This window comes from Bombus vancouverensis, chromosome 5 (assembly GCF_051014615.1).
Source record: "Bombus vancouverensis nearcticus chromosome 5, iyBomVanc1_principal, whole genome shotgun sequence".
Taxonomy (NCBI): Eukaryota; Metazoa; Arthropoda; class Insecta; order Hymenoptera; family Apidae; genus Bombus; species Bombus vancouverensis.
Genome location: NC_134915.1, coordinates 7,457,899 through 7,482,706, shown reverse-complemented (window position 1 = coordinate 7,482,706; position 24,808 = coordinate 7,457,899). Strand labels below are relative to the sequence as shown.

Sequence of the window (24,808 nt, the reverse complement as noted above, 5' to 3'; positions counted from 1 at the left end):
TCTTGTTTTACGACAAAATGCGTATCCATGTTTATGGAAGTTTGCAACTTGCAAACTTTTAATCGTAAAAAGAATGGCATGAAAATCCTATTAAATTCTAGAAGTTTTGTCGAATTTTGTCAGAAATTTTATCGACTTTCATTTATGATTTAAGTAACGTAAAATCAGATGACGAAAGAAAATGCTTGTTTGTTATAAGGCATACAATACAGGTGCAAGGTTGTACTAATTGATACCTCATTAATTGCTTGAAATTAAAATACGTTATATCTATTTCGAAATATTTTTCAGAAGAAAGATTACGAATTATGTAATTTTCGCAGTTATTATAAAATCTATTCCAAGTATCTCTTATTTCTAAGGTATAACAATGAACATATCTTACGGTAAATTAAGGTTGAAGTTCCTTCTTCATTGCGTTTTGTACTTACGTTCTAAACAGTATTTAATTGCGTCGGAATCAACACGATATGACGTTACGTGGTAGAAATGCAAAGAACTGAGTGACGTGATATATTACCCGAGAGAAGAATTCTCGTGTATTTTTTATTTACGAATTGGTTTCTAAAGAGGTTGTTCATGGTGATAGGTTGATTCTGTTCCAATAAAAAGTGTAATTCGCGAATAAGCTAAATAAGTTTTATTGTTCTTTAAAGATGACTGTAGGGTAAGTCTTCAGAATCTCAATGGGAAGTTTTAGAAAGTGACCACGATGTTGTCTATAACGATGCATGATGAGTTGCATAACCTGTTACAAGTGAATATCTCCTAAATAGAATAAGTTATCGACATCCTGTTTATTAGAACACCTATAATTACAAAGGATACAATATTAACAGTGCGTGAGATTTGTTTAAACATTGTTCTAGAGACCAGTTTCTCACATCAAAATCACATAGAACATGAAGAGAAGGAGACATTTGCTTCTATGTAACTTTGAAATAACTTTGACAGGTGAGATTTGCGGCGTAATCTGCATATGGATATTAACTTCGATTTAACGATCTATTTAAAAATGTGTGGAAGTTCAAGACTACCTATGAGTCCTTTAAACCCCGTATCGTGACATTTTGACACCGCGAAACTAATTAGTTGGCGAGTAATGATAGCAAATTACTACGTATTATTGAATCAATTCCACAATTAAGAAGTAAATTTCATCTGTCAAGATTTCTTGAATAAATCATTGTACTCAGCAGGTCGTGCGTGGAATTTTATTTAAAACGACTAACATGTGAGTCTGATAATTCGAAATTTATTGGGTATGAAAGAAATTCACAAACGTATACTGCGAACAATATATCCTTTGTAAATATGTGTAAATATACCAACATACCTCAACGTTTCGTTTCTCATAAAATATATTCATTTGTGCTATGATAGTTTGCGTGGTGCACGCTGTTGCAAATCGTCCCAAGGATTTGTGGACGCTAATTGCCAGCATTAAAAAGATCTCAATCTGGTACTTACTAACTTACCTTTCTCCTTCCCTCTTTCTCTCTCTATCTCTCTCTCTCTCTCTCTCTTTCTCTTTCTTCTTCTCTTTCTCATTCTATGAGTGCATACGTTCATGTTCGCGGATGTTTATATTTTGGCAGAATTTTTTATCATATGCATTTGCACGTAGCAACATAGGCATTTATCATGCATAATCTTAAACATAATTTATCACGTACTTTTGTAAAATATTCATAAATTTATATTTATTCATATTAAAATTTCTTTATCTCTCTGTTGTATCAATTAATACCTACACATGTAGAGCAACACGTTAAAGCAGAAAGGTCTATGTAATTTTAATTAATGAGTTATTGCAGTATAATGCGAAATTATAAATAATGTATTTGCCGAGAGAAAATTCTTGTAGCGCAAACTTCCAAATCGCGAGGCTTCGAGACAATCTTTTTGTACATATAAAAATGTTTTATCTTTTATTTACTCTTTGTTTATACTACAATGTAATTGATAATTTACTGTGAGCAGTGATTGTTTCACCTAAATTGTTTTCCAGATAGAATTTACACCAGAACGTTATATTATTATTTATATTATTATTTCTCACAATCCATTTTTTACACATTTAAATTTGATTTAGCACGTATTTTTTTTAATCTCTTTATATACTCTAAACTTTTTTTGGTACCTTTTTCTTGTATTTGCTCTTCGACTTTGGTTTCAGTTTTTTGGGACAATTCAATTACCCGCCGCTTTTTTCTTTTTATTCTGTTTCTTTTTCCCCTCTACATTTATGGAAAACCTATTTGTCGCGGAATAAAGTGGCAATATCAAGTTCCGAAAGTCCTTTCAATACATCAAATTACGGCGAATTTTCCCCAATTTCACCTTTAATAGATACATTAGTTTTGGTCTTCCATTTCGTATTTAAATTAGGACATATTATTTTGTAGTCTTGTATTCTTGAATTGATGAAATTATTATTTTCCTTATGAAGGATAATTTACTTGATATATTTACATATAATGATCCTTACAAGCGTATGAAATAAACATTGTACTACAACGAATACAAATAAAATAAAAATTTGATCGAAGATTTTTATTTAAAACCAATTTAGTATTTATTTTACATTGGATTTTTACATCGGCAATCTTCTATTCTACTATTTCATATGCACTGTATTTTTCAACGTTTTCTTCGATAAGCTATCTACCGTATGAAAACAGAATTGCATCGTTGAATGTATGCAAACAAAATCTGAGAATAGCAATTTCGATACGCCATAGGAAAGCTTATATTTTAATTTCGTTTCTTTTTATTTCATTCATTTTGTTCACGCGAACGCATTCAACCTGCATTATTTGCCAAGAGGATGTGTCTTTCATTGATTTCTTGCAATGTTTCCCAACGAAGAAATCTCAACGATGAAATAATCTGCTTTCGAAATTTAGTTTGCTTTTTAGTTTAAGAATCGAAACGCAAAAAAGAATACGTAACGATGATAGTTGGTTTGTCAAGTAGGCCTGCACTTGCGGAGCATCGAAGAACCGAGGATGACGGCGGAGACGGCAGCTCCTTGTGTGCAGGGGATGCAAGGGGTGCAAACTGCTATGGCTGGTCAGGGTACGTTGCAACAGGTGCAAGATGGAAAGTCCGCCGGTGGTTACTATTCTTCGACTTCCGCCGTCTACGACCCGGAATACGCCCGCATGGAGGCTTGGCTCGACGAACATCCCGACTTCGTCAACGACTACTTTCTCAGGTTGTTATCAAAATGATCATATAGTTTGAGATACGTTATTACGATATTGAGTTCGGGTTGATAATCATTGCGTCTATGAAAGTTCTTTATCAAAAGATAAAGGTGACTTATTATTATTAATGTGTTTGCTAGTACAGCAGGTACATGGTACACCATAACGTCCACCGAAGGATACGTTTTATTCCTTGTACTTTTGTACAATATACTTTTGTAAACAGTAGCAGTGCATTCCTTTTTGTTAATCAAACGCACCAATTGCATTGTTTATTTATTTCGCAGTATAAGTAGAATTAAATCTAAATTAATCTTGTAACACCAAGTATATCGAGTTGTAACATAAATGAGAACTTCTTGTAGGCAACAGTGTAAGTGGCAGACATCGAATTTTATAGGAGAGTGAAGTATCTTCTTTGACTTCAAATCATTTTTGAAATTTAATTTGTTCTGATCGTTGTACGGTCTTAAATGTACGACAATCCAAATTCGTCATAAAGTTTTCTATTCTTTGGACTAATATAGTAGAAATTCGTCAGAAAAAGAAATGCATTTGTAGAAAAGTCTGTATGTGTCATTTATTAGTTGCAGAGAAAACCAAATGTGTCATTCATTTAAATTTGCTGGCATGGTAAGTACCGATCTTCTTTGTACCTCGACAACATGTATAAAAACAAAAAATATATTTTTCAATATTTATTACAAAATTTTTATTACAAAAGCATATTTTATAATATTCCGAGTAAGAATTATGAAATTGATAGTATTTAGTATTCGGTCATGTTCATCGCTTAATGGCATAGAAGCGATGTTGCACGTATCTGTGGCATCACCATTTTTAACACTATTAGAAATTTTTACTTTTTTAAAACTCAACATTATTATTACAAGTAGAAATTGCTCTTAAATTCTGTACTACAGTGTTCCCATTGATATGTAGGACGTTATACGATAAAAAAAACATGTTTTAATTTTTGCGTTTACAGCGTTGCCTACAAGAAACCTTCAAGTAAGTTCGGTCAAATAAAGAAAAATCTTGAGTTTAACGGAACTTACTTATGTTACGACCCAATATAACGCTGGTAGCGAATGTACCTAAGAATTGTACTTGATTGTCTTCTTGCTACTGTAGTCAATTCGTTTGTAGAATCTCGTTGGTATTTAATTAGACTTTGCATTTGAATAAAATAACGGGAAAAAGAACGTGTAATAAAATTAAGTATGAAAACAAATGCAAACAAAGGTTGATACGGTATTAAATACATAAATATAATAACAATAAAAATATTCAACCCCCGAATTAATAGCGAAGGAAATAATTTTATTGAATATCGGGCTAATAGCAAAATTAACGAACAACATGTTTGCTCGAATCGAAGGTAAAGCTTATCATGAAGGAAGTCGCAGCGTTAGAAAATCGTGATAAAATGACGGTTACGTAGTTGCATTTTATAATTACCGGGGTGATAAATAATAATGGTAGATTTTGTTAAATAGTAGTAATAAGCAATGGTATCAAGTTGTTTCCGATATTTGCATATCTAATTCGTCTCGGTAATTACTGAATAGCATTTCAGTTTGGAATACTGCATGGCCAAACAACCAACGATATATCATTTTTCTTTCTATCACTTTTTTAACAATCTTCACAGCTAATACATATACTTTTTATATATCCCGTGTTCTATGAATTTTTCATTAGATGCAAATACATTTTCTCGCAATAAATCTACATATTTTGCTGCTATACATTTTCCTTCGATACTTGGTAACTGTCCAACTTATTTATTACTCAAGTAGCTCCATGCGATATTATCAATTCATCATCGTGTCTTACACTGGCAGCTATGTATTCCAAGTAACTTTCGTTTTACCTTTTAGTTTGATATTAATCTAAATTTGGATTCGTTAGCATTGATCATAGATTTATAGAAAGTGACAGTAGTTTGTTATAATATACTCTTTAGCGAAATTTATGCGCTCGCGATCATTTGCTTTCAAGCCGTATTTTTCTAGTTGCTTAAATAAGTGTAGTACGTAAAATTTGTCGCTTTATCCGAATTCGAGAAGAAATGTTGCGGCATCTTATGTCAAAAACCGAAGGTGGCCGTCAGATTCCGATAGAAAAGCAAAGTAACAATAACTCGATTACAGTTATCAGAATTACCTGCTTTAATCTTTTGAGAATTTACTATATTCATTATATTTAATATTTTTTCATTACAAGTCTTCGTGATCACTTATTGAGTAAAATATACGATATTTATGATTAATCATAAAATATGAATCAGAAATCATAAAATATATGATATTATCTTAAAGCCTTAAAACACTAAATGCATAACCCTACATAATTTTTTATAACATTTTTTTTGTGACATTAGTTCCATCTACATATTAGATACAATAAACGATACTTTGTGTTTATGAATTTTTTCTTTTTTGTCTAACTTTAGTGTAATATTTCTATGGAATTATTGCTCTTAATACATATAAATAATATATAATTATATTCCTATAAAAATGTAGAATGGAATCAAGGATGCAATTTATTTTCGGATACGTACTTAATTGTATTAATTAAATTGTCATTTTATCTGAACCTCCTGTAAAGCTAAATTGCGTATTATAAATTGCGTTTTCCGTTACCCGTATAACGTATGGACTAAATACTCGAGGCATAATTACCGTCCTATTTTTTTATTTTAAGAACAGCCTTATTATTCCTAAATACTCTTTTTATCAACCAATTAAGAATAATTCGTGTAATTATATTCCAAATATGTTACTTTTAATGGAGCGGTACAAATTACAGGCATCTATTATTCATTTGTTGCTTCTTAATGTTCATTGGCTGCTTTCGTAGAGATATAATTTTCACTAATCTTCTCCTAATATCTGATTCTTGTTGTACTCATTTAAAGAGCTATTAAGAGTACGAGCGACAATAATTTACGCGTATCTAAAGCAATGTGGCTAAAAATGAAACCATAACGTATAAGTTTCGTCGTAAACTAATGCGTTAATTTGCAAAAAAAAAGGGAGGATAAATGTTGTCAACTGACGATACGATGTTTTCAAGTAGTATGAGTCTTGCAGGCCGTACGGTCAGTTACCCATGTGTATAAATTTACATTTACAAGTAGCAGTTACCGGCAAAAAACATCTTATCTAGTTTTCAGTGTTAAGAAATAGTTTACCATTTGGAATTGGAAAGGATTACATGATAAACAGAATTTATAAAGTGAAATCGATAAAGGGAAAAAATAATATAATAATTGGCTTATACAATATTTCTACAATATTTCGTTATTCTGTCGCGGGTCGATTAATACGATAAACGCGAATTTTTTTAGACTAACTAAATCGCACGATATTTTAATAATAAAATAAACAAGTGAAGGATTTAAAATTGTAACGAGAATTGTTGAACAGGAAAGTGACGAGACAGGCGCAAAATCTAAGAGTAACTGTCACATGATATTATAATGATAAAATAAACAAGGCATTTTAAGAGTGCAAACATTGTAAGTGCCAAAATTGAAAAATTTGACTCTTTATTGGAAAGTGTTCTATATATCAATGAGAATACTCTACTACAGAATTCAAGTGTAATTTCCATCTCTAAGTAGTTATTAATAATGCTAGAAAATGGTGTCACAACGTTGCCTGTATAGAGCAAGCTATATATAAGCGTCGATAAACTTTAATCAATTGTTCCTTGTCTTTTCTAAATAATCTAATAAATGGAACTAAATAATGGAATATTGAGTTTTCTCTACAACTAATAGATAGCACACACAGGTTATACAGATACACTTGTCTTTTTCACGAATTTGGTCTACATTAACGTATAAGGTTTCTTCTGCTCCTGAAAAACTCGTTTCTTGGCACTTACAGTGTATTTTCTGTAAGCACTGTTCATTTAAGATTGTAACCTGGATCGTTCGACAGGAAAGTGACGAGACAGACGGTAGATATGTGGTTGGTCTCACACGCAACGCCAACATCATCGTCGAGCAGCTGCATGGAGCTATCCAGTCCCACCCATGCAGGTGGCACGTCATCTTCCGGCCGGGGTGGTTCTGGCGGATCAGGTGCCACAACGCCTGTTCGAAAAATCTCAGCTCACGAGTTCGAACGCGGTGGTTTACTAAAGCCGATCGTGAACACGATCGACGGGACGCCCACCTTTCTGAGTGTTTCGCCCGGGGATTCGGGCCAACCAGGAGGTCAGCAGGTTAGCTCGGGAAACGCGGGCAGACCTCAGAGACGGTCCAGACACGAATTGAGGCATCTCGATGAGAAGGATCTCATTTTTGAATTGGTACGTGCTCCAATTGCTTTCGTTGATTTTCTCTTCTTACTCGTCTTCGTTTAATGATCTGAAACACCTTTTCCTCGCGGAACACCGACAACCTTTCAGCTTCTAAACAGTTCTAATTTTATATATGTATAACGTAACGTTTTATAGTTATACAATTTTTAGCTTTCCGAATTGAAAGATTCTGTTCCCTTAATCATTAATTGCTGTCGTACGGAAAATTATTGAAACGTTATTAAACTTCAGATATATGTATCTCATACGCACGCAGTATAACTCTTTATTTCAACCAATTAAAGCAACGTACAGTGCAAGTAAAATTAGACCAAATGATTCTTTGATAATATTCTTCTGTATTATAAGTCAAAATCCCGATAGGATTTAACTTTTTCTTTTTTCACAGTATCGCCGAAGATACGTGTTAACGGTAAATTGGAGTATAAAAATGTTGTATGTAGAATAATCCACAGAAGTGAGCGAAGCTATGATCTTGAAACAGTAGAAGATAAAAAGTGAAATGGTTTCGAACGGTGCATTACGTGATGAATATGTTTTAACAGAGGTGCAGACCTTTTTAAGGAATTAGAGATCGACGATATATTTGCGAAATGAAAGTATATTGTTTGTTACATCGATCATCGATCGTGTGTTTTGTTCTTTGTACAAATATATCAGTGCACCTGGAAATAATTAAAAGACTGGATAAGGTATCAAAGTAGTAATATGCTAAAATTTGGCAATTAAAGATTTGCACTTTTGTATTAATCATTTTTATAGGAAAGAGGGACATGAAAAAATGTACCAAACGTACTATAAAATTTAAAAGTAGGTCCTTTAAAACTAGATTTTTTGTCTTTTACAAAAGATCTTCGCTTTTAGGTACATGTGCACTATATGATACATCATTCAAAATCATTGCTTAATGAAATTTTCGTCTACCTTTTGCCGCTTTAAAGCTGTGCTTTTGACCCATTTGCAAGGACTACATTTTTCTTCGTCACTTGATATTACAAGTTTGCTTATTGATTGTTTATATTATTGACGATGTGAAGAAGCTTAGTGAAGTTACATATGTTTTTTAGAATAAATGCGATATATCCTTAAATATTCTTAAATAAACTTTATTTTGTGTATCCGGTTGAATTGTCTGATTTCTAGTAAACACTGAAATGTCTGCTTTTTAATAACAGTAAATTAATGATTATAAAAAATAATAAGATAACAAATTTAATAATTTGCTAAAAGACTTGCCAGGGACGTATATTTATTAATTAAATGTACGATTTGTCGATGCATCAAATATCAATCACAGAGCATTTACAAGCAATTGTCAAAGCAATTTATAAAATTTACACACGCACAAACGTTAATTTTTCATGTTGGTCTCTAAAATCAATTTTATTAAATATTCTACCCTATCTACGCAACGATAGCGGTAAAGAGTAAACTCATCGCAGACCTTTTCGTCTGTAATTCTCACTCCTGTTGCCCGAGTTTCGTACTGTTAGAAATAATCAACTGGTTGGATACTTTTAAACGAACGGTATAGTGCACAGACGTAATTACACGGCACTTCAACGATGTTTTTCTTTATCTTCGACTCATCGACAGCTTCTTCTAAAACTTGCAATTTACTTACTGAGCAACGTTAGAAAGTTTGGTAATTGAGTTTTCCAGTAGTAGGAATTAATTGACGCCTTTGATACAAGACTACCAAGGCGTAACTAATAGAAGGGACAGAATTCTATTTGCTTTGAAAAACTTGTACACAACAGTACGTTGGGTACAACAGTATCGTTGCAGAGAAAATGGTGTTTCGGCGTGATTTTCCTCGATGCTTGGCTTCCATCGAACAATATTCAATGACAACGAATTTGCTCGTAGGTGAAGGATATCTGTAACGAGTTGGACGTGAGATCGCTGTGTCACAAGATCTTGCAGAATGTCAGCACCTTGCTACATGCCGATCGTGGTTCTCTGTTCCTTGTTCAAGGCGAAAGAGGCGGCGGTTGCATGCCTTCTTCGCAAAATTACGATTCCTCGTCGAACCATTCGACTGATAATGCAAATTCAGGGAAAACGGGAAACGGAAGCTCCGAGCAACGTGGAACAGGATACTCGAGAAGCAGATGCCTAGTGTCCAAGTTGTTTGACGTATGTTCGAGATCGACACTGCTCGAAATGGAGAAAAAGGACGAGATCAAAATTCCGTGGGGCACGGGAATTGTCGGTTACGTCGCCGAAAGCGGAGAACCTGTTAACATACCAGACGCTTACAAGGCAAGGGGATTTACTATTTACTTTGCAAAAACCAGTACAAGATTGTATGACGATATTAGATAGGTATTAGATAACGTAATATATTAGACTGACTATATATGTGTTTTCGAAAGTATTTCACAATCGGAGAAACGAAAAAATTTACTGTTTACAGAAATAAAAGACAATGATAAGGGATTACAAGATTCCATTTGAAAATTTAGTCGCAGCCTTCCTGTGCCTTATACGAAAATTCTACAAGCGTCGTCTAGAACATTTTTCTGGATCTCTCTCATATTTTTAACTGTATACAGTTAACAATAACATGATCCGTAGTTTTATTTATATAATATTTTGATTTATACACTATGATTTTATTTATCTGTTAAGTACGTATAAAAGAAACAAAGAGAGGACGTATTTTATTAAATATCAATGTTTTGGGAGAAATATATTATCAGAGAATAATTTAAGTGAAACTGTGTTTCTAATTGTTATTTAAGGATGGATTACCTAATCTTTGCTTTTTTAGGTACAATGTAGGAAAACTGAGCAAACGCCAATAAATTTTGCGCAGGTTAAAGTTGCGTTGGTAGCCGACTAAATTGTGCGTTACGTCTGACGTATCCCCAATATTTTCATCAGTTGTGGCGTAATACGGTTTTATTGTATAACGAAGCGTTCATAATATTTTGGCAAATCCAAAAATCTGTGTTTGTAAATCCAAATGCAAACATACGATAAACGCTCGGGTTCTACTGTAGTGTCAAAATTTTTAGTCCGCCACGTAATGTTTGTCCAGTTTTTAATTTCTCACTCTTCTTTTTTGTATTTTCGATAGACGATGCGAAACGTATTAATAACTACGGCAAACATATTTGCGATTAGTAACATTCTTACTTTCTAAGATAAGGAGAACAGAGGCATTAATTGCCACAGTTTTGAATATTCTAGAACCGCGCAACAGTTTTATTCGACATTTTCATTTCTAACACCTTGAAATATATCGGTTTCAAATCCTATTTAGATTACTTAATCGCTAAACCAATTACCGAATATCCATATCTGAATAAATTGTAAACTCGAGGATAGAAAAAAATCAATTTAGATTATTTAGTGTAATAAATCTATGCTCCGTAATATAATCGTGACGCAGTAATTTGAATGAAAAAAACGAAAATTATACGAAACACGTTAATACATTGAATATTTTAAATCAGCATCATTACAATATTAATACATAAAATGTCAAACTAGTAAAAATTGAAAACTAATTAGAATTCACAGAGAGCATTCGTTGTAAGGACTTCAGTCTTGAAAATTTAAAATGTTTCTATTTTTTGTTAAGTATTGTATGCTTATCAAATATTCTTTCGTCTGATATTTCGCGTACCATGAGCTTAAGAAGTATACTAACATAATTAATCTATAATTAATTAGTGTAATTACCAATACCTAAGAAAGGATTGAAATAGAAGGATCAATGATTATATGTAAATCAAGTAACGCAATATGTGTAAATATTACAAATTAATCCTTTTTTTAAATATTAAATAACATAAAATACCATAGAATAATAATGTTCGTTAAAATTACATTTCGTTTATTTCCAATTATGAATTTTATTTCATTTTATTACCTTTCTGAAGTTACGTAGTTGTATTTCTTATTCCAATGAAAACTGGTAACAGCTAAAGCACATTATTAAAGTTCTTGAAATCTTATTTCGTTACAGTTCTCCAACTTCAAACTATCGACGTTTCCATTAAATTCTTTAATAATCAATTACTCATAACGTTTTAAGACGTCGTATTTCTGAAGTATCTAAGTTTAATTAAATACTTAACTTATTTTAGTTTTAATTACCGCGCAACTAATAACTATCAAGAACTGCGTTTGAGTTTCGTACTTATATATCAATATTTAAAAGATCTTATTTTATTTATTTATCGTTGTTCCATTGTACTTTCTTTGTATAACATTACCAACGATAAGTGATTTTACTACGGCAATTATTAGTCCCTAGACGTCAGATCTACGAATTATCAGCTATAATTTATTTCTCTATGGAGAATTGATTCGTCGATTTCACGTGTATTGCAAGATAAAATTTAACTGCTAGATCGATACAAAATATTAAAATTTTAACTCTGTATCAAGGTGTATAAAATGGTTAATTGATATTTACATATTTAGAAGCTCTTAATTTTGTTCCTCTATCTTCTCTAATATAATATAGTTCCAAAATTTCAAATCTGTTTATAGTTTACTATTGCGTCGATCCAATAACTTACTATACATCTAAACTTGTGTTAGTGGTCACAATTGTACGAACGATATCAATAGTCGATGTACATTTCTCGAATAATTGAAATCTATGACACGTACAATTTCTAACTAATGGTACAATGAAGACAGTGTTCATTGTTCCAATAAAGAATCGTATGCGTCAACAATAGCAAAGCACTCTTACGTAATTTTTATAGTAGAAGCAAAGAGATGTATAAAAGACGTGTGTCGTTCGAATAATTCGAGTGAAGCTGTGTATATATACGTTTGCACAAGGACTGGTTTGAAAATTAGTGCTATTCCTCGAATCAAATGACTATCCGAAGCATTATTTATTGTATCGTGTAATTATTCCTTATATGTTAATAAATATGATATGTTCTTAGGACGCGAGGTTCAATCGTGAAATTGATGCATTAACGGGATACAGAACCAGAGCCCTTTTATGTATGCCAATAAAGGATTGCAACGGAGATGTTATTGGAGTTGCACAAGTTATCAACAAACTCGGTGGTGAAAGTCAATTTACTACGCAAGACGAAAAGATTTTCGCTGGATACTTGCAATTCTGTGGAATTGGATTAAGGAATGCGCAGCTGTATGAAAAAAGTCAATTAGAAGTGAAAAGAAATCAGGTCAGTTGATGAAGAAACGGAATACTCTGTAACTGGTGAAATTACACGCGTGTAACGAGTAACAAATAATGAAACAATATAAGGAATAATGCATAGATTATTTATAATCTCGTGTTTATGGTCTTTCCATTTTCTTTTGTGCCTTTGATACAAGCTGGTGATTTTAAACGCGTGTTTTATTCGCTACTGTGTAGGTTCTGTTGGACTTGGCTAGGATGATTTTCGAAGAGCAGAGCACGATAGAACATATGGTTTTAAGGATTCTAACGCATACGCAATCCTTGATACAGTGTCAACGAGTACAGGTAAACGCGTTCTCCTTCTCGGGTATATACGTACTTTGTATCGTATACAGAGAAGAGAACATTTTTAATGTAAAATCCAATATTCTGTACAGGTTCTTCTCGTGCATAAGGCATCAAAGGGCAGTTTCTCACGAGTGTTTGATTTCGAGGCGAACGACCTCACCGGCGAGGATTCAGATTCTCGCACTAGGTGAATGAAGTTTGTAATTACGTTCTCATTTCTCTTCACTCAATTACCAGCAATAATTCAATTTCCTCGGAAACCTTATATGTATTCGGTTTTGTTCACGCAGTCCATTCGAGGGCAGATTCCCTATAAATGTCGGCATCACTTGTTATGTCGCTACTACAGGCGAGGTAAATGCACTGGTTAACAGAGCAATGTATTATCGTAATACTTTGTCCGATTTCACAATTTATAACCGAAAATATTTTATTGCGTTTCCTTAGACCGTGAATATACCGAACGCCTACGAAGATCCAAGATTCGATCCTTCAGTAGATGATGGTTCTGGTTTTAGACATCGTACTATTCTCTGCATGCCCATCAAGAACTCATCGGGTCAGATTATCGGCGTCATTCAACTCATCAACAAGTTCGACGATCTTCTCTTTACGAAGAATGACGAGAACTTCGTCGAGGCATTTGCTATTTTCTGTGGCATGGGAATTCACAATACGCACATGTAAATATGCAAGAAATAAACTGTTGAAACCGTTTGATAATTAATCGATTGGAACGAATGAATTCCCTAGGATTGATTTTGTTTAATCATTTCTTTAGGTATGAGAAAGCTGTAATAGCGATGGCCAAACAGAGTGTCACGTTAGAAGTGCTCAGTTACCATGCTTCTGCATCATTGGAAGATGCACAAAGATTAAGGGTAAGTCTAGCTTTATAAACTGGATATAGTAAAGATCAAACGTATTTGACTTTTCTTTTATTTCTTCTTCAAAGAATTCGAAAATTACTGTTGAATGACGTTCACGTACTTTATATAGCACAAAATAAATCCGATTCCCACTTCTAGGGTTTAAGAGTGCCTTCTGCAGCGTATTTTAAATTGCACGATTTTAAATTCGATGACATTCATATGGAAGACAATCAAACTCTAACAGCTTGTCTTCGAATGTTTTTGGATCTTGACTTCGTAGAACGTTTTCATATCGACTACGACGTTCTTTGTCGTTGGCTTCTTAGTGTAAAAAAGAATTACCGAAACGTCACATATCACAATTGGCGTCACGCATTCAATGTTGCGCAGATGATGTTTGCCATTCTAACTGTAAGTAAACGTAATGCCATTAAGTTTAAATTGAATGGAATTATGTTAAAAACGAACGATAAATTTGTATTATTTTTTAGGCCACGCAATGGTGGAAAATTTTTGGAGAAATTGAATGTCTCGCGTTAATTATTGCTTGTTTGTGTCACGATCTGGACCACCGGGGCACGAATAATTCTTTCCAAATCAAGTAAGTACAAACGTTCCGAGGAGAAAACATATTTTTGCTTCAGTAAAAAATTAAGGTAATACAAAGGGGGAAAATCTTTGACTAACAGAGCATCATCGCCATTGGCGCAGCTTTACTCAACTTCAACGATGGAACATCATCACTTTGATCAGTGTCTTATGATATTAAGTAGTCAAGGAAATCAAATTTTATCAAATTTATCTCCCGAAGAATATTCTCGTGTGGTAAAAGTTCTCGAAGAAGCAATCCTCTCTACCGATCTAGCGGTTTACTTCCGAAGAAGAGGGGCTTTCCTTACCTTAGCTCAAGGTGGAAGTTACAATTGGGCTTACAGTGATCAGCGAGAACTTTTAAGAGGGATGTTGATGACCGTTTGTGATTTGGCAGCCATAACTAAGCCTTGGGATGTTGAAAAGAGAGTGGCAGAATTAGTTAGCAGCGAATTTTTTGAACAAGGAGATATCGAAAGGCGGACTCTCAATATCACTCCTATTGTATGTATCGCTAAATTAAATTTTAGTATTTAATTATAACGTAGTTATAAGTAACAGGAAACAATGTAGACATTAACCTAATTATAAAAGACAGTAATTAAAATAACAGCATTAGATGTATTATGTATCTTTCTAAGTGAAGTTTTTGTAGAGAAATGAACTTTTCTATCGCGCATTATTAAATATAATATAATATTAAAGTACTAGAAAATCAGACCTAATGATACGTAACATTTAAAATTGAGACGATTAATTCTTTGATTTTTGAGTAATTGTATACAAAACAGTAAGAATAACATGTTATGGTAAACCAATAATTCTTGTTCTTACTAATAAAAATCTGTGGTATCAACTAAAGGTATATTTGATAGAAGTCATTATTAAATTTTTATAGATAAACCATTTGCTACTTAATATATTTTGTTTTATTTTAATCCAGCATGATATAATACATTATTTTATAACTAATGATTTTCTAATTATTACTACTACTAACAGTTATAAGTTATTTCTGCTTACAATATTGTACATATTACAATTAGTTAATTATTCATGATTCAAAAATAGCACCGTTACTCATATGATATTGCAGGACATTATGAACCGGGAAAAGGAGGACCAACTGCCAATGATGCAAGTTGGCTTCATCGATTCGATATGCCTCCCTATTTACGAGGTAACTAGCTTTCTACGCTATCGACAATAGCAAAATACCATCTAAAAAGCAATCATATTTGTTACAATTTTTAACTTATCGTTAAATCATATTATCGATCATTTAAGTTAATACACCAGTAAAAGAAATATAATAATAGGGTAATTCAGACAATTGCTTCAAATTATAACTCCATTACCGGTGCAGTTACAGAAATATATTAAAAGAAAAAGATCATGTTCTTTTTAGAACTTAAATGGTACATGTGCAATCAACAATTACGTTATTTTTTTTTAATGGAAACGTATACATTTTTTCACGTAGATACATTCCTCTTGTCATTCTACGTAAAAAAGTCAATACTTCAATAAGTACAGTTTTAAAGAAACTATTAATAATCGTGATATTTAAAAAAAAATATCTTTATCGAAGGAGATTCTCGAACGCTTCATAGTGATTCATCGCTTCAAATGCCATAAATTCTGCAGCGGATGCAACGCAACGGATAATATTGCAGTGTGTAGCAATAACCGGAGATCACCTTAACTCAGTTATAGAAACAATTGGAAAGTATTGTCTGAAATGTTTACAGTGCAATGGAGAAGCATTTGAGCATCTTCTTCGATAAAGACATTTTTTTAAAATATCTCAGTAACTAATTTTTTCACCATTGTATGCCAGTAGCTTTCTACGTAGAACAAATAAGAGGACTCTGTCTATGTAAAAGGATATAAATTTCCATTTAGAAAAAGAATACAGTTGTTGATTGCGCATTCACCATTGCAGTTCTAAATGAAAAAACAAACATGGTCCCACGAATGTGTAGTACTCTTTTCATCTCTCCATTCGTCTCTCTCTTTTAACACTTTTCTGTAACTTCATTGGTAAGGAAGTTATAACTCGAATCAATCGCGTGGATCATCCTGTATATTAACATTAATGTAGCGTTCACAAAATCAGAAATGTTGTAAAAAATTATACTGTCTTTTTAAATCGTAAACTAATATGTTTTAGCATTATATCCATCTGCAATATTATATACAGTTTTGTTGCTTTCACGTTACGTTATTTCACTACATTAAATATGGGGGAGAAGGTTCACGAATTTAATATTTACCTACTATAGTAAATACAACGTTACTTGATAATGATTAATGATGACAAAATGATACAATAATTTCACTAGAATCGAAATTGACTTGCCACTTTTCTATGATTTCTTTATTGTCTCGTTTCATTAATATACGATAGTCTTCTATTTATTTCCTTTATGTTAGTTTAGCGCAATGCTTTCTACTTTTCGTAATAATCTCATCTTGCCTGAATTAATTACACGCTGTTAGTTTCGATAAATTAGTATTTGGATTCTTGTTGTTTCAACACGTTACAAATATTTCCTGCTATTGTTAAACCGAACGTCCTTAAATATAAAGTGACCTTTTGTAAATAGGCATTCGCTTTATTATCGGATAAATTGGAACCACTGGTCGAAGGTGTTAGAAAGAATAAACAACATTGGCTCGAGATCGCGGAATCCAAATGTAAAACAGACAACTGCACGAATCACGATAGGACGCTGTCAGTGTCCGATACCGAAGAAACTAGGGAACAGGCGGACCAGTAGTCATTACTTCGATGGACGCGGAAACATGAAATGGAGACAAATGTACACGGATAGTTTCTACCTGTTTTTTTAGAACGAAGAATAAACAGAACACGATGTCAAAGGGAGCAGCAGATGATGATCACTGTCATACGTTTGAAGAGCTTCACACCTTCGTCTCGATACTAGGTATTACAAACATCGTGAGTTAATTTATTCATTAATATTGATCATCGCGGCACGTTCTTTGTATCGATGGTTCATAGTATTACAAATATAAAGAAAAAGTTCTTCAAAGCCATATGTAAAACTTCGTTTGTTTCGATGGATCGTTAATCGTATGTGTCAAATGTTTGCCAGTTTTATTTATTTGCATGTGATTCCAAGTCGAAATTTAATGCAAATAATTCGTCCTACGTTCGTTCGAGTATCTTAAAAGAATAAAAATTATTTCTAGCAAGATTATCGTGTACGCTTTATACGTTGGTCGATGAAATCAGAGAAATCAAGGAGGCTGAAGGTGATTAGTTTAAGACGATCAAGAAGCTTCGTCCTCTCTAAAAACAGATCAACCCCGAGATGCTACTCTTGTACCTGATCGTATTGTACGTATACTTACTATGGCAGATCTTTGATGTCCAGAGAGGACGAAGAAGAAGAACGATAGAATATGAGAAATCCAATAGGATCGTAGAAAGCTTCTTTTCTCTTCGTGTGCGAATTCTATTGCGAATTGAAGACCTGTGGCTTGTGACATATTTTATGCTTTTACGTATAAATATAATATCGACGATTAATTACGGCAATGTATTTTTCAGCGGAAATATATAAAATTGCGTAATCCACTAGAATTTCATGCGAAGGATGAAATGACGGTGCTATCGAAGTAGATAAAATAATACTGTTCGCTCATTAAACGCTTCTTTTCTTCCTTCTTTTTTCGTTCGTAGAACTCATAAAATGACAATGACATTGTTTTATTCAAAAATCTAAACAAAGCCTTTCGCGAAACGAGATGGAACAAGTAAAAACGCGAAATTGAATTTTGAATACGTATTGAAACTAAAATGCGTATTATCAAAGTATGTATTGCTTGATCAAAGAGTCGCTTGTCCAAAATTTACTTTCATTTTTCTCATTATACGTGTAATTATAATATGTTGTAGATATGTCCGTTTGCAGTATTTTAAGCGATAAGAAAACGACGTTATTTTTATTTTTGTTAACAGGGAACATTGATAGTTATACAAATTTTATACGAGTATGGCTTATTAAATTCTTAGTAAATAAGATATGAAACTGTAAATACATAAGTAACAAAGTGAGTAGAAAAATGCTTATAAGATGTTAAGGATGTGTGTATATGAATCTCGTTCTTTGACAAAATTACAGGTCTTCAATTATAGCGAGACAGATGATTCCACGATAATTACGTAAATGCGGATAAAGAATACACAGTTCTGTCTTGAGATCGCGTTTACAGGGAACTTGTCTCCGATTTATGGACTCGTCCGACCAAGATCGAGTCGTTCGTGTAATTATATAATGTATTCATAAACCAAAGTGTACGTTTATACATAAAGGCCAATCGTGATTTTTATTACTCGATACCGCAACGATTTCAAATGCTGTTGCGCGTGCTAATTATTACGATTAGTGATTAGATGTAACGGGAATTAATTTTCTCGTTGCTTATCTTGCTTATTTTGAATGTTTTGTAACATCGTTTAGATTCGAGTAATCGTTTTCCTCTTCGCGCAAAGCTATCGTTTCAGAGTATAACAATTAAGATTTAGGAAATATTTGTAAGAAACGCCACGTCTGTATAATATGTGTCTCTATAATTTCGAATAGACAAGTTCTTGTTATATCGTAAATGTATATTAACGATTATCATAAATTACGGATCAAAAGAATGAACATATCATTGCGATTTTATTAATGTTGTTAAAAATTCTGACTTGTGTGTTATATCAGTGATCTGTACACTGGCACACACACATTGATATATCGAGGCTTGGAACTAAATAAATGACGTTAAAAGGCGAAGTTTAAACACGTTTGGCTAGGCGGTGCGTCGCAAGCATGATATTTTAGTAAATTTTTTGTTTACTAAATATCCATTTGTATCATCGAAGGATACTCATTTTTTGGAAGGCCTCTGTCGATTTCGCAGTGTTGCATATTGTCAGAGTTACATATCCAACCTCAAGGTAGAAACGTAGCTTTGCGAAGACGAAAACACTTCAGGATTCGTTCGCGTGTGATCGTTACTTATATTGGTAGTCCGTATTTTATATATGTTCCTTTTATCGTTCGAATGTTCTTTTTTTTCTAATCATTAATGAATTGTCAATTTCAATGACTCTATAATTGGAGTAGGAATGTGTAAGAAGTGTGATAAAAATTATTCCGTGTGTCTGTTACAGTGCGAGTGAATGTTATGCCTACAGAAGCGATATAATGTACAGTTTTCGTGTAAATTATTGATACGTCAAAATGGAGTTGTTTAGCGTGTATGTTGTTTACGTTATGATTTAACATATAGTATGAGAGTCATATATTATACCGAACATTTAATATATTAAAACAAGACTAAATTATGTGATATATCTATAACTTATCTTTAGTCATTTTATTTTCCCGTTTTTCAAATCATATCCTATAGATTGAATGCACTGTAACACCAGTAAATATCACTATTAATACATACATACATACATATATGTATATGTACGTTTAAACCTAGTCTTATAAAAGATTATTTTCGAAAATTTACCTCTGCAATATCGATACGATATTTTCACACTTAAAATTTATGTCGATTCTTCAATTAATATTTACTTTATTCTATCACGTGTTTCTATTATTAAAAAATCACTGATACATTTACTTCTGAGTTTGTTCATTAACACGTGAATTTTAATACGTGACAATAATTTACACGCTTGCGTTTCTTTCTTTTTTTTTTCTTTTCGTTATTTTGATAATCGGAAAACGTTCTTTCCCCGTTATTTCTTCTAAACTTTCGAAGGAAATATTCGTATTGCATGGAATTACAGTATTCTTAATATGTTAATGTATCATTGAGTTTCGCGAAGGTGCCTATGTTAAATAAAGAAACCATATGAATATTTTATTCAACTTGATACACGAATTCATTCAGTTCATTCGTACGGTTTACCGTATCTAATACTCTAGATAATCTAGACAGTATACTGTCGAAAAAATGTTTGTTACCATATTCTGTCTGCAACTAACTTGTTAGATTAAAAAAAAGAAAAGAATTATCTAGATAGTAATATAAAAAATTTTCGAACTACAAGTTCACCACAAAGTTCATTGCCCCGATTTACGTATATCCCACTCCAACTAAAAATACGAAATCCATCACCTGTTGCCTTTCTCTTGACAAAAGGAAGATATATGTATGTATATACGATTTTACTAAATTATGACGATCTAATTATACAATAAAGATAAAAAGTAAAATGAAAGCTACAGTTGTGCTAGATGTAAATATTAAAATTTATACGTATATGTATACTCATCAGTTTTCGATCTCTACATTTTAATCTTTTCAATCTGCAATATTCCGCTTGTTCTACATATTTCAACTGTCAGAAGCATTCTCGATGTCATGTAACTAGATAATATACGGCGTATATGGATTATCAATTATAAATTTGATGTTAAATAGTAAAGATATAAAAATAAAATATGCAATTGGGACCTTTTGGTATTAATTCTTCTTAAGCGCAATACAATACAAAGTCTTGATCCGTCATTTGAATAGAACGATTAATTGTACTTTAAAACGTCACCTTAACGGACTGATGACTCATAGCCAGAGAAGGTATGTACGATCATAGAGGAGGCCGGATCAATAGTTGACAAATTGTATTTTGCAATGTGGGTCAATCGCTGACACGTAACGACAACATGATGTTGCAAGCTTGTCTCGATGGACCTTGATTACCGATGCCAGAACCATCATGAAAAATAGCCAACAAATAATATTTTTATTACAGTTTCAAATTAAAGGTAACATCGATTAATACAATCGAAAATAAAACATTCGGTTACTCTTGAGTAGGTTGACGATTTATTTCTTCTTCGAAATTCTTTTGCAATTACCAGTCAACACCGTGGTATGGTAAAATGTTGATACAAGGTATGTACAATGATACGGATTTATCGAGCATGATTACCAATATACTTTAATAATAACAAAACTTTGTAGATCGTAAAAATTGGAGTTTAATATTGATCAAGGAATATTGATACGATTGTATCCTGTAGCTAATTAATATTGTGTACAATTGACTGTCAATAATAAAACGTTTATCCTCATCGTATTGTTTACAAAAATAGAATGATTATCGGTATCGCGCAGCGAGATGCGTGTTGATGAATATTTTCGTTAAACGGCTCGTTTAAATTTCAGATTTCGCACGACCGACAACATGATTTCATTTCCGGAATTGACAAGGCGTTCACGAACTTCGCAGTGCCTCAAATGCTGTATAGCTTCGCCATTCACTTTAGTCACTATGTCGCCAGCTTTTAACCCAGCTTGATCGGCCAATCCCCCGAGAGATACCTTTTAATTAAAAGAAGACGTTTTATTTGATTAAATTTCAATGATTATTCGAACATTGCATACTTTCACTAAAACGTTACTACAGTCACATATTGTTACATGCGTTGTAGATACCATCATAGCAACTGCTACAACTTACAAGATTTGCAATCGAATAAAAAAGCTTCAGAGAAAATGTGTTATCAAAGTGATTATAGCGAAGTCGAATTTTGCTATTAGAGATCTCGCCGTGGAAACTCGAGGTAACAGCGAAATGCAAGCCAAGGACGAAACTACCGCCGACGAAAATTTGTTGAGATTCACAAATATCCAGCAGTTTCTCATCTACGATTCGATTAATGATTTCCTCTTTTCTCAGAACGATGTTCCGCTGGGCCGGCCGTAGGATTCAGGCCGAAGGAAAACGAGGTCACGCGATCCGATACGAATGCAATGTCGATAAAAATCTCTAAAGCAGAAAACGTGAATATTTTCCGCGATAGTTTTTTCCAAATATACGATATTATCGAATTGTGGCGCGATCCACGCTTCTAATCGAAAAACACGATGTATTTAACACGTATGAGAATTATTAATCGACTTACTAGCGCGATTCTTGTACGATTGCAATGAATATTAGTAGATTAGAGTAAAGTACATGCTATATATTACTCTGACAACAGTCATCGGAAAACTAAAGTCAGCCCCTCCGGACAATCGAAAGCCCCAAGCTTGATTGCTGCTTCTAGAGAGTTTTATATCAACGTCCATAGTAATTGAAAGATGATCGCCTGTAACAAAGACACGAGATTTAATAATATAATTAAAAACAGTTGCAAATTAATGTACAGTGATAGAAATCGTTAAAGTACAGTAACCTTTCTTCTTTGAAACTGTTGTAAAAAATAAATTACGTAAAAAGAATTTTGAAAATTTACCGTAAAGTGAAATTACGATGCATTGTAACTAACGAAATTAGCATAAAGGTAAACTGTATATTGAGGAAATTTTTTTATCACTGATAGATAATTAACTCGTTTTAGTTTTTTTTATTCTTCTATTTTAATATCGATCGTTTGGATATTATGTATCGATCTTTTTTTCACTGTGAGTATCTTAGGTGTTTGTGTATTTCCTCTCAGTAAAAGTAACTCCAAACGTTTAAATGTTATCAGAGAATGTTACTATACGCGTTATTGGAAAGTTTTCAAGGCACAAGGATGAAAAAGTTAACAAGAATCTTGCAATTAATCGGAAGTTACCTACCGATCGTTTAACGATTTATCGGAAGTGGAGTTTGTAGGAAAGTTTCTTAGTCGATTTATGAGATACGATGTAGGAAGAAAGTCAGTCAAACATTTCCACAAATTGGACGATCGGGGCAGTACTTTCCAACGTTTTATGCAGCGTTGACGAAATTAAAAATAGAAATGTATATGTACTAACAGTTTCAATTTATAAAGAACATAAAATTGGTGACAGAGGTTCAACCCTTTAGCCTAATCGAATCCTCGTTTAATTAGAAATTTCCCTAATCACGAGAGTGAATGTTCACAAAGGCAACTCTATTTCAAATAGATCGATTTTAATTCTTCAAACCTTAATATCACGTAACTTATTTGCGGTATAAATAAAACTACACATAAAAAGATACGGGATTCTTAAATAAAGAAATTATTATATTTAAAAAACTAAGGATCCGAGTCATCAGTTAACTCGATTAACAGATAACAATAGATGATTATAAACAAAGCTGAACGCGATAATTTGATATACTTAAACCCGTGACTCGTTAAGTGTCTCTTGTGAGTGCAAAATTGTGTATAATTTTTTTTCGAAAATCCATGTCAAACACTTGTTCGATTCATCGATACTGAAAACCGATTATTAACACACCATGTCTCGTTGTTTATGATTTTTTAATCACGCGTAATCTTTACTCTATTTTGTTATCGCGCTTAACGAAGTCCGTTTATTTGAAAATCGACTTATTTGTACGCAAATGCTCGCAATTCAAGCGTTACACAGTGGTAGACAGATGGAAGAAAAGAAATCAATTTCTTTCACTCACCTCAAGTAATACGACAATACGAAAAATCCTTCGAATTTCGATAAAAGGATACGAACTCTGAAGAAGCTCGATCAAAGAGCGAAATGTCGCGGAGACAGATATCCGTCGATAGCATGTACGATGTGTCACGAGTATGCGCACATAAATAAACGATGGCCAATGCCCGAAAGCTGATCATGACTTAATTCGCTATATCACCATTTGCACTATTCTAGAGCAAGTGCAGCGAATACAATGCCGTGGCCAGCTTCGAATTTCGTACTATAGACACATTATACCCTACATACTATTTCAGATGCAACAAGCGTTGCGAGACCGTGCTAGACATGCGGCTGAAACCAAACACACTCCACCCCTTTCTAATTGCATTTATCGGTTCTATCTATACGGGTTGTAATTCATCGTTTAATAAATTGAATTTTTAGATGTATCGAATATTGTCAATTTAACGTAATGGAACGGTTTCGTGGTTTTAATTAATAAACTTATAATGTCTACGCGTTTGTTGGAAAAGCCGCGAAAATCGATACAACACGTTAAACACGCAGAGACATGAAATGAATCTCAAGTATGGCACTGGTCATAAAACTGAACAACTAAAAGAGTTCTATTTCATTCGTCAAACGCCGTGAACACATAAAGTAAACATGTCTGTTTTATCATCAAAATCGATTACACAATGTTAATTTCATGACATTAATTGGATGAATATCTTGTGATGTTAACCCGGTCGATTCATAATTATCTCGGCATAAGTGTGCAATGTTTCGAACAAAAATTAATTGCGTTTCATTAGTTTAATGTACCGTGTATGAAAGAATCGCCGCGGTGTACGGTTATCTATTTTAGGAAAGCGATGAAAGATATTATTTTTATGTATATAATGTATTTATATTAGTAT

The 24,808-nt window shown here is 33.0% G+C and overlaps 2 protein-coding genes across 10 annotated transcripts in view; one reads left to right on the top strand and one right to left on the bottom strand.

Annotated features, from left to right (window-relative positions):
* LOC117159653 (dual 3',5'-cyclic-AMP and -GMP phosphodiesterase 11) overlaps positions 1-20,393 on the top strand; it is a 142,464-nt gene extending 122,071 nt beyond the window's left edge. For 5 of the 9 annotated variants that reach the window (XM_076618968.1, XM_076618970.1, XM_076618969.1 and 2 more), the window contains 14 exons: positions 2,980-3,220; positions 7,169-7,541; positions 9,423-9,818; positions 12,473-12,721; positions 12,916-13,026; positions 13,119-13,216; positions 13,320-13,383; positions 13,477-13,712; positions 13,811-13,910; positions 14,058-14,312; positions 14,393-14,502; positions 14,591-14,996; positions 15,589-15,672; positions 17,102-20,393. In XM_076618968.1, coding sequence (XP_076475083.1) covers positions 2,980-3,220; positions 7,169-7,541; positions 9,423-9,818; positions 12,473-12,721; positions 12,916-13,026; positions 13,119-13,216; positions 13,320-13,383; positions 13,477-13,712; positions 13,811-13,910; positions 14,058-14,312; positions 14,393-14,502; positions 14,591-14,996; positions 15,589-15,672; positions 17,102-17,275 — 2,897 coding nt within the window. In that variant the 3' untranslated portion in view covers positions 17,276-20,393. Of the gene's footprint in view, positions 1-2,976; positions 3,221-7,168; positions 7,542-9,422; positions 9,819-12,472; positions 12,722-12,915; positions 13,027-13,118; positions 13,217-13,319; positions 13,384-13,476; positions 13,713-13,810; positions 13,911-14,057; positions 14,313-14,392; positions 14,503-14,590; positions 14,997-15,588; positions 15,673-17,101 lie in introns of all 9 variants that reach the window. The other 4 variants (XM_076618966.1, XM_076618971.1, XR_013058545.1 and 1 more) reach the window with 3 other exon arrangements.
* A 943-nt stretch (positions 20,394-21,336) lies between these two features.
* LOC117159654 (PDZ and LIM domain protein 4) lies at positions 21,337-24,305 on the bottom strand. The gene is made up of 3 exons (XM_033339671.2): positions 23,908-24,305; positions 22,509-22,627; positions 21,337-21,857 (listed from the first exon to the last, which is right to left on the bottom strand). Exons 2-3 carry the CDS (start codon positions 22,605-22,607, stop codon positions 21,678-21,680), a joined length of 279 nt encoding a protein of 92 aa, XP_033195562.1. The 5' UTR covers positions 22,608-22,627; positions 23,908-24,305; the 3' UTR covers positions 21,337-21,677.
* Positions 24,306-24,808: the final 503 nt, after the last annotated feature.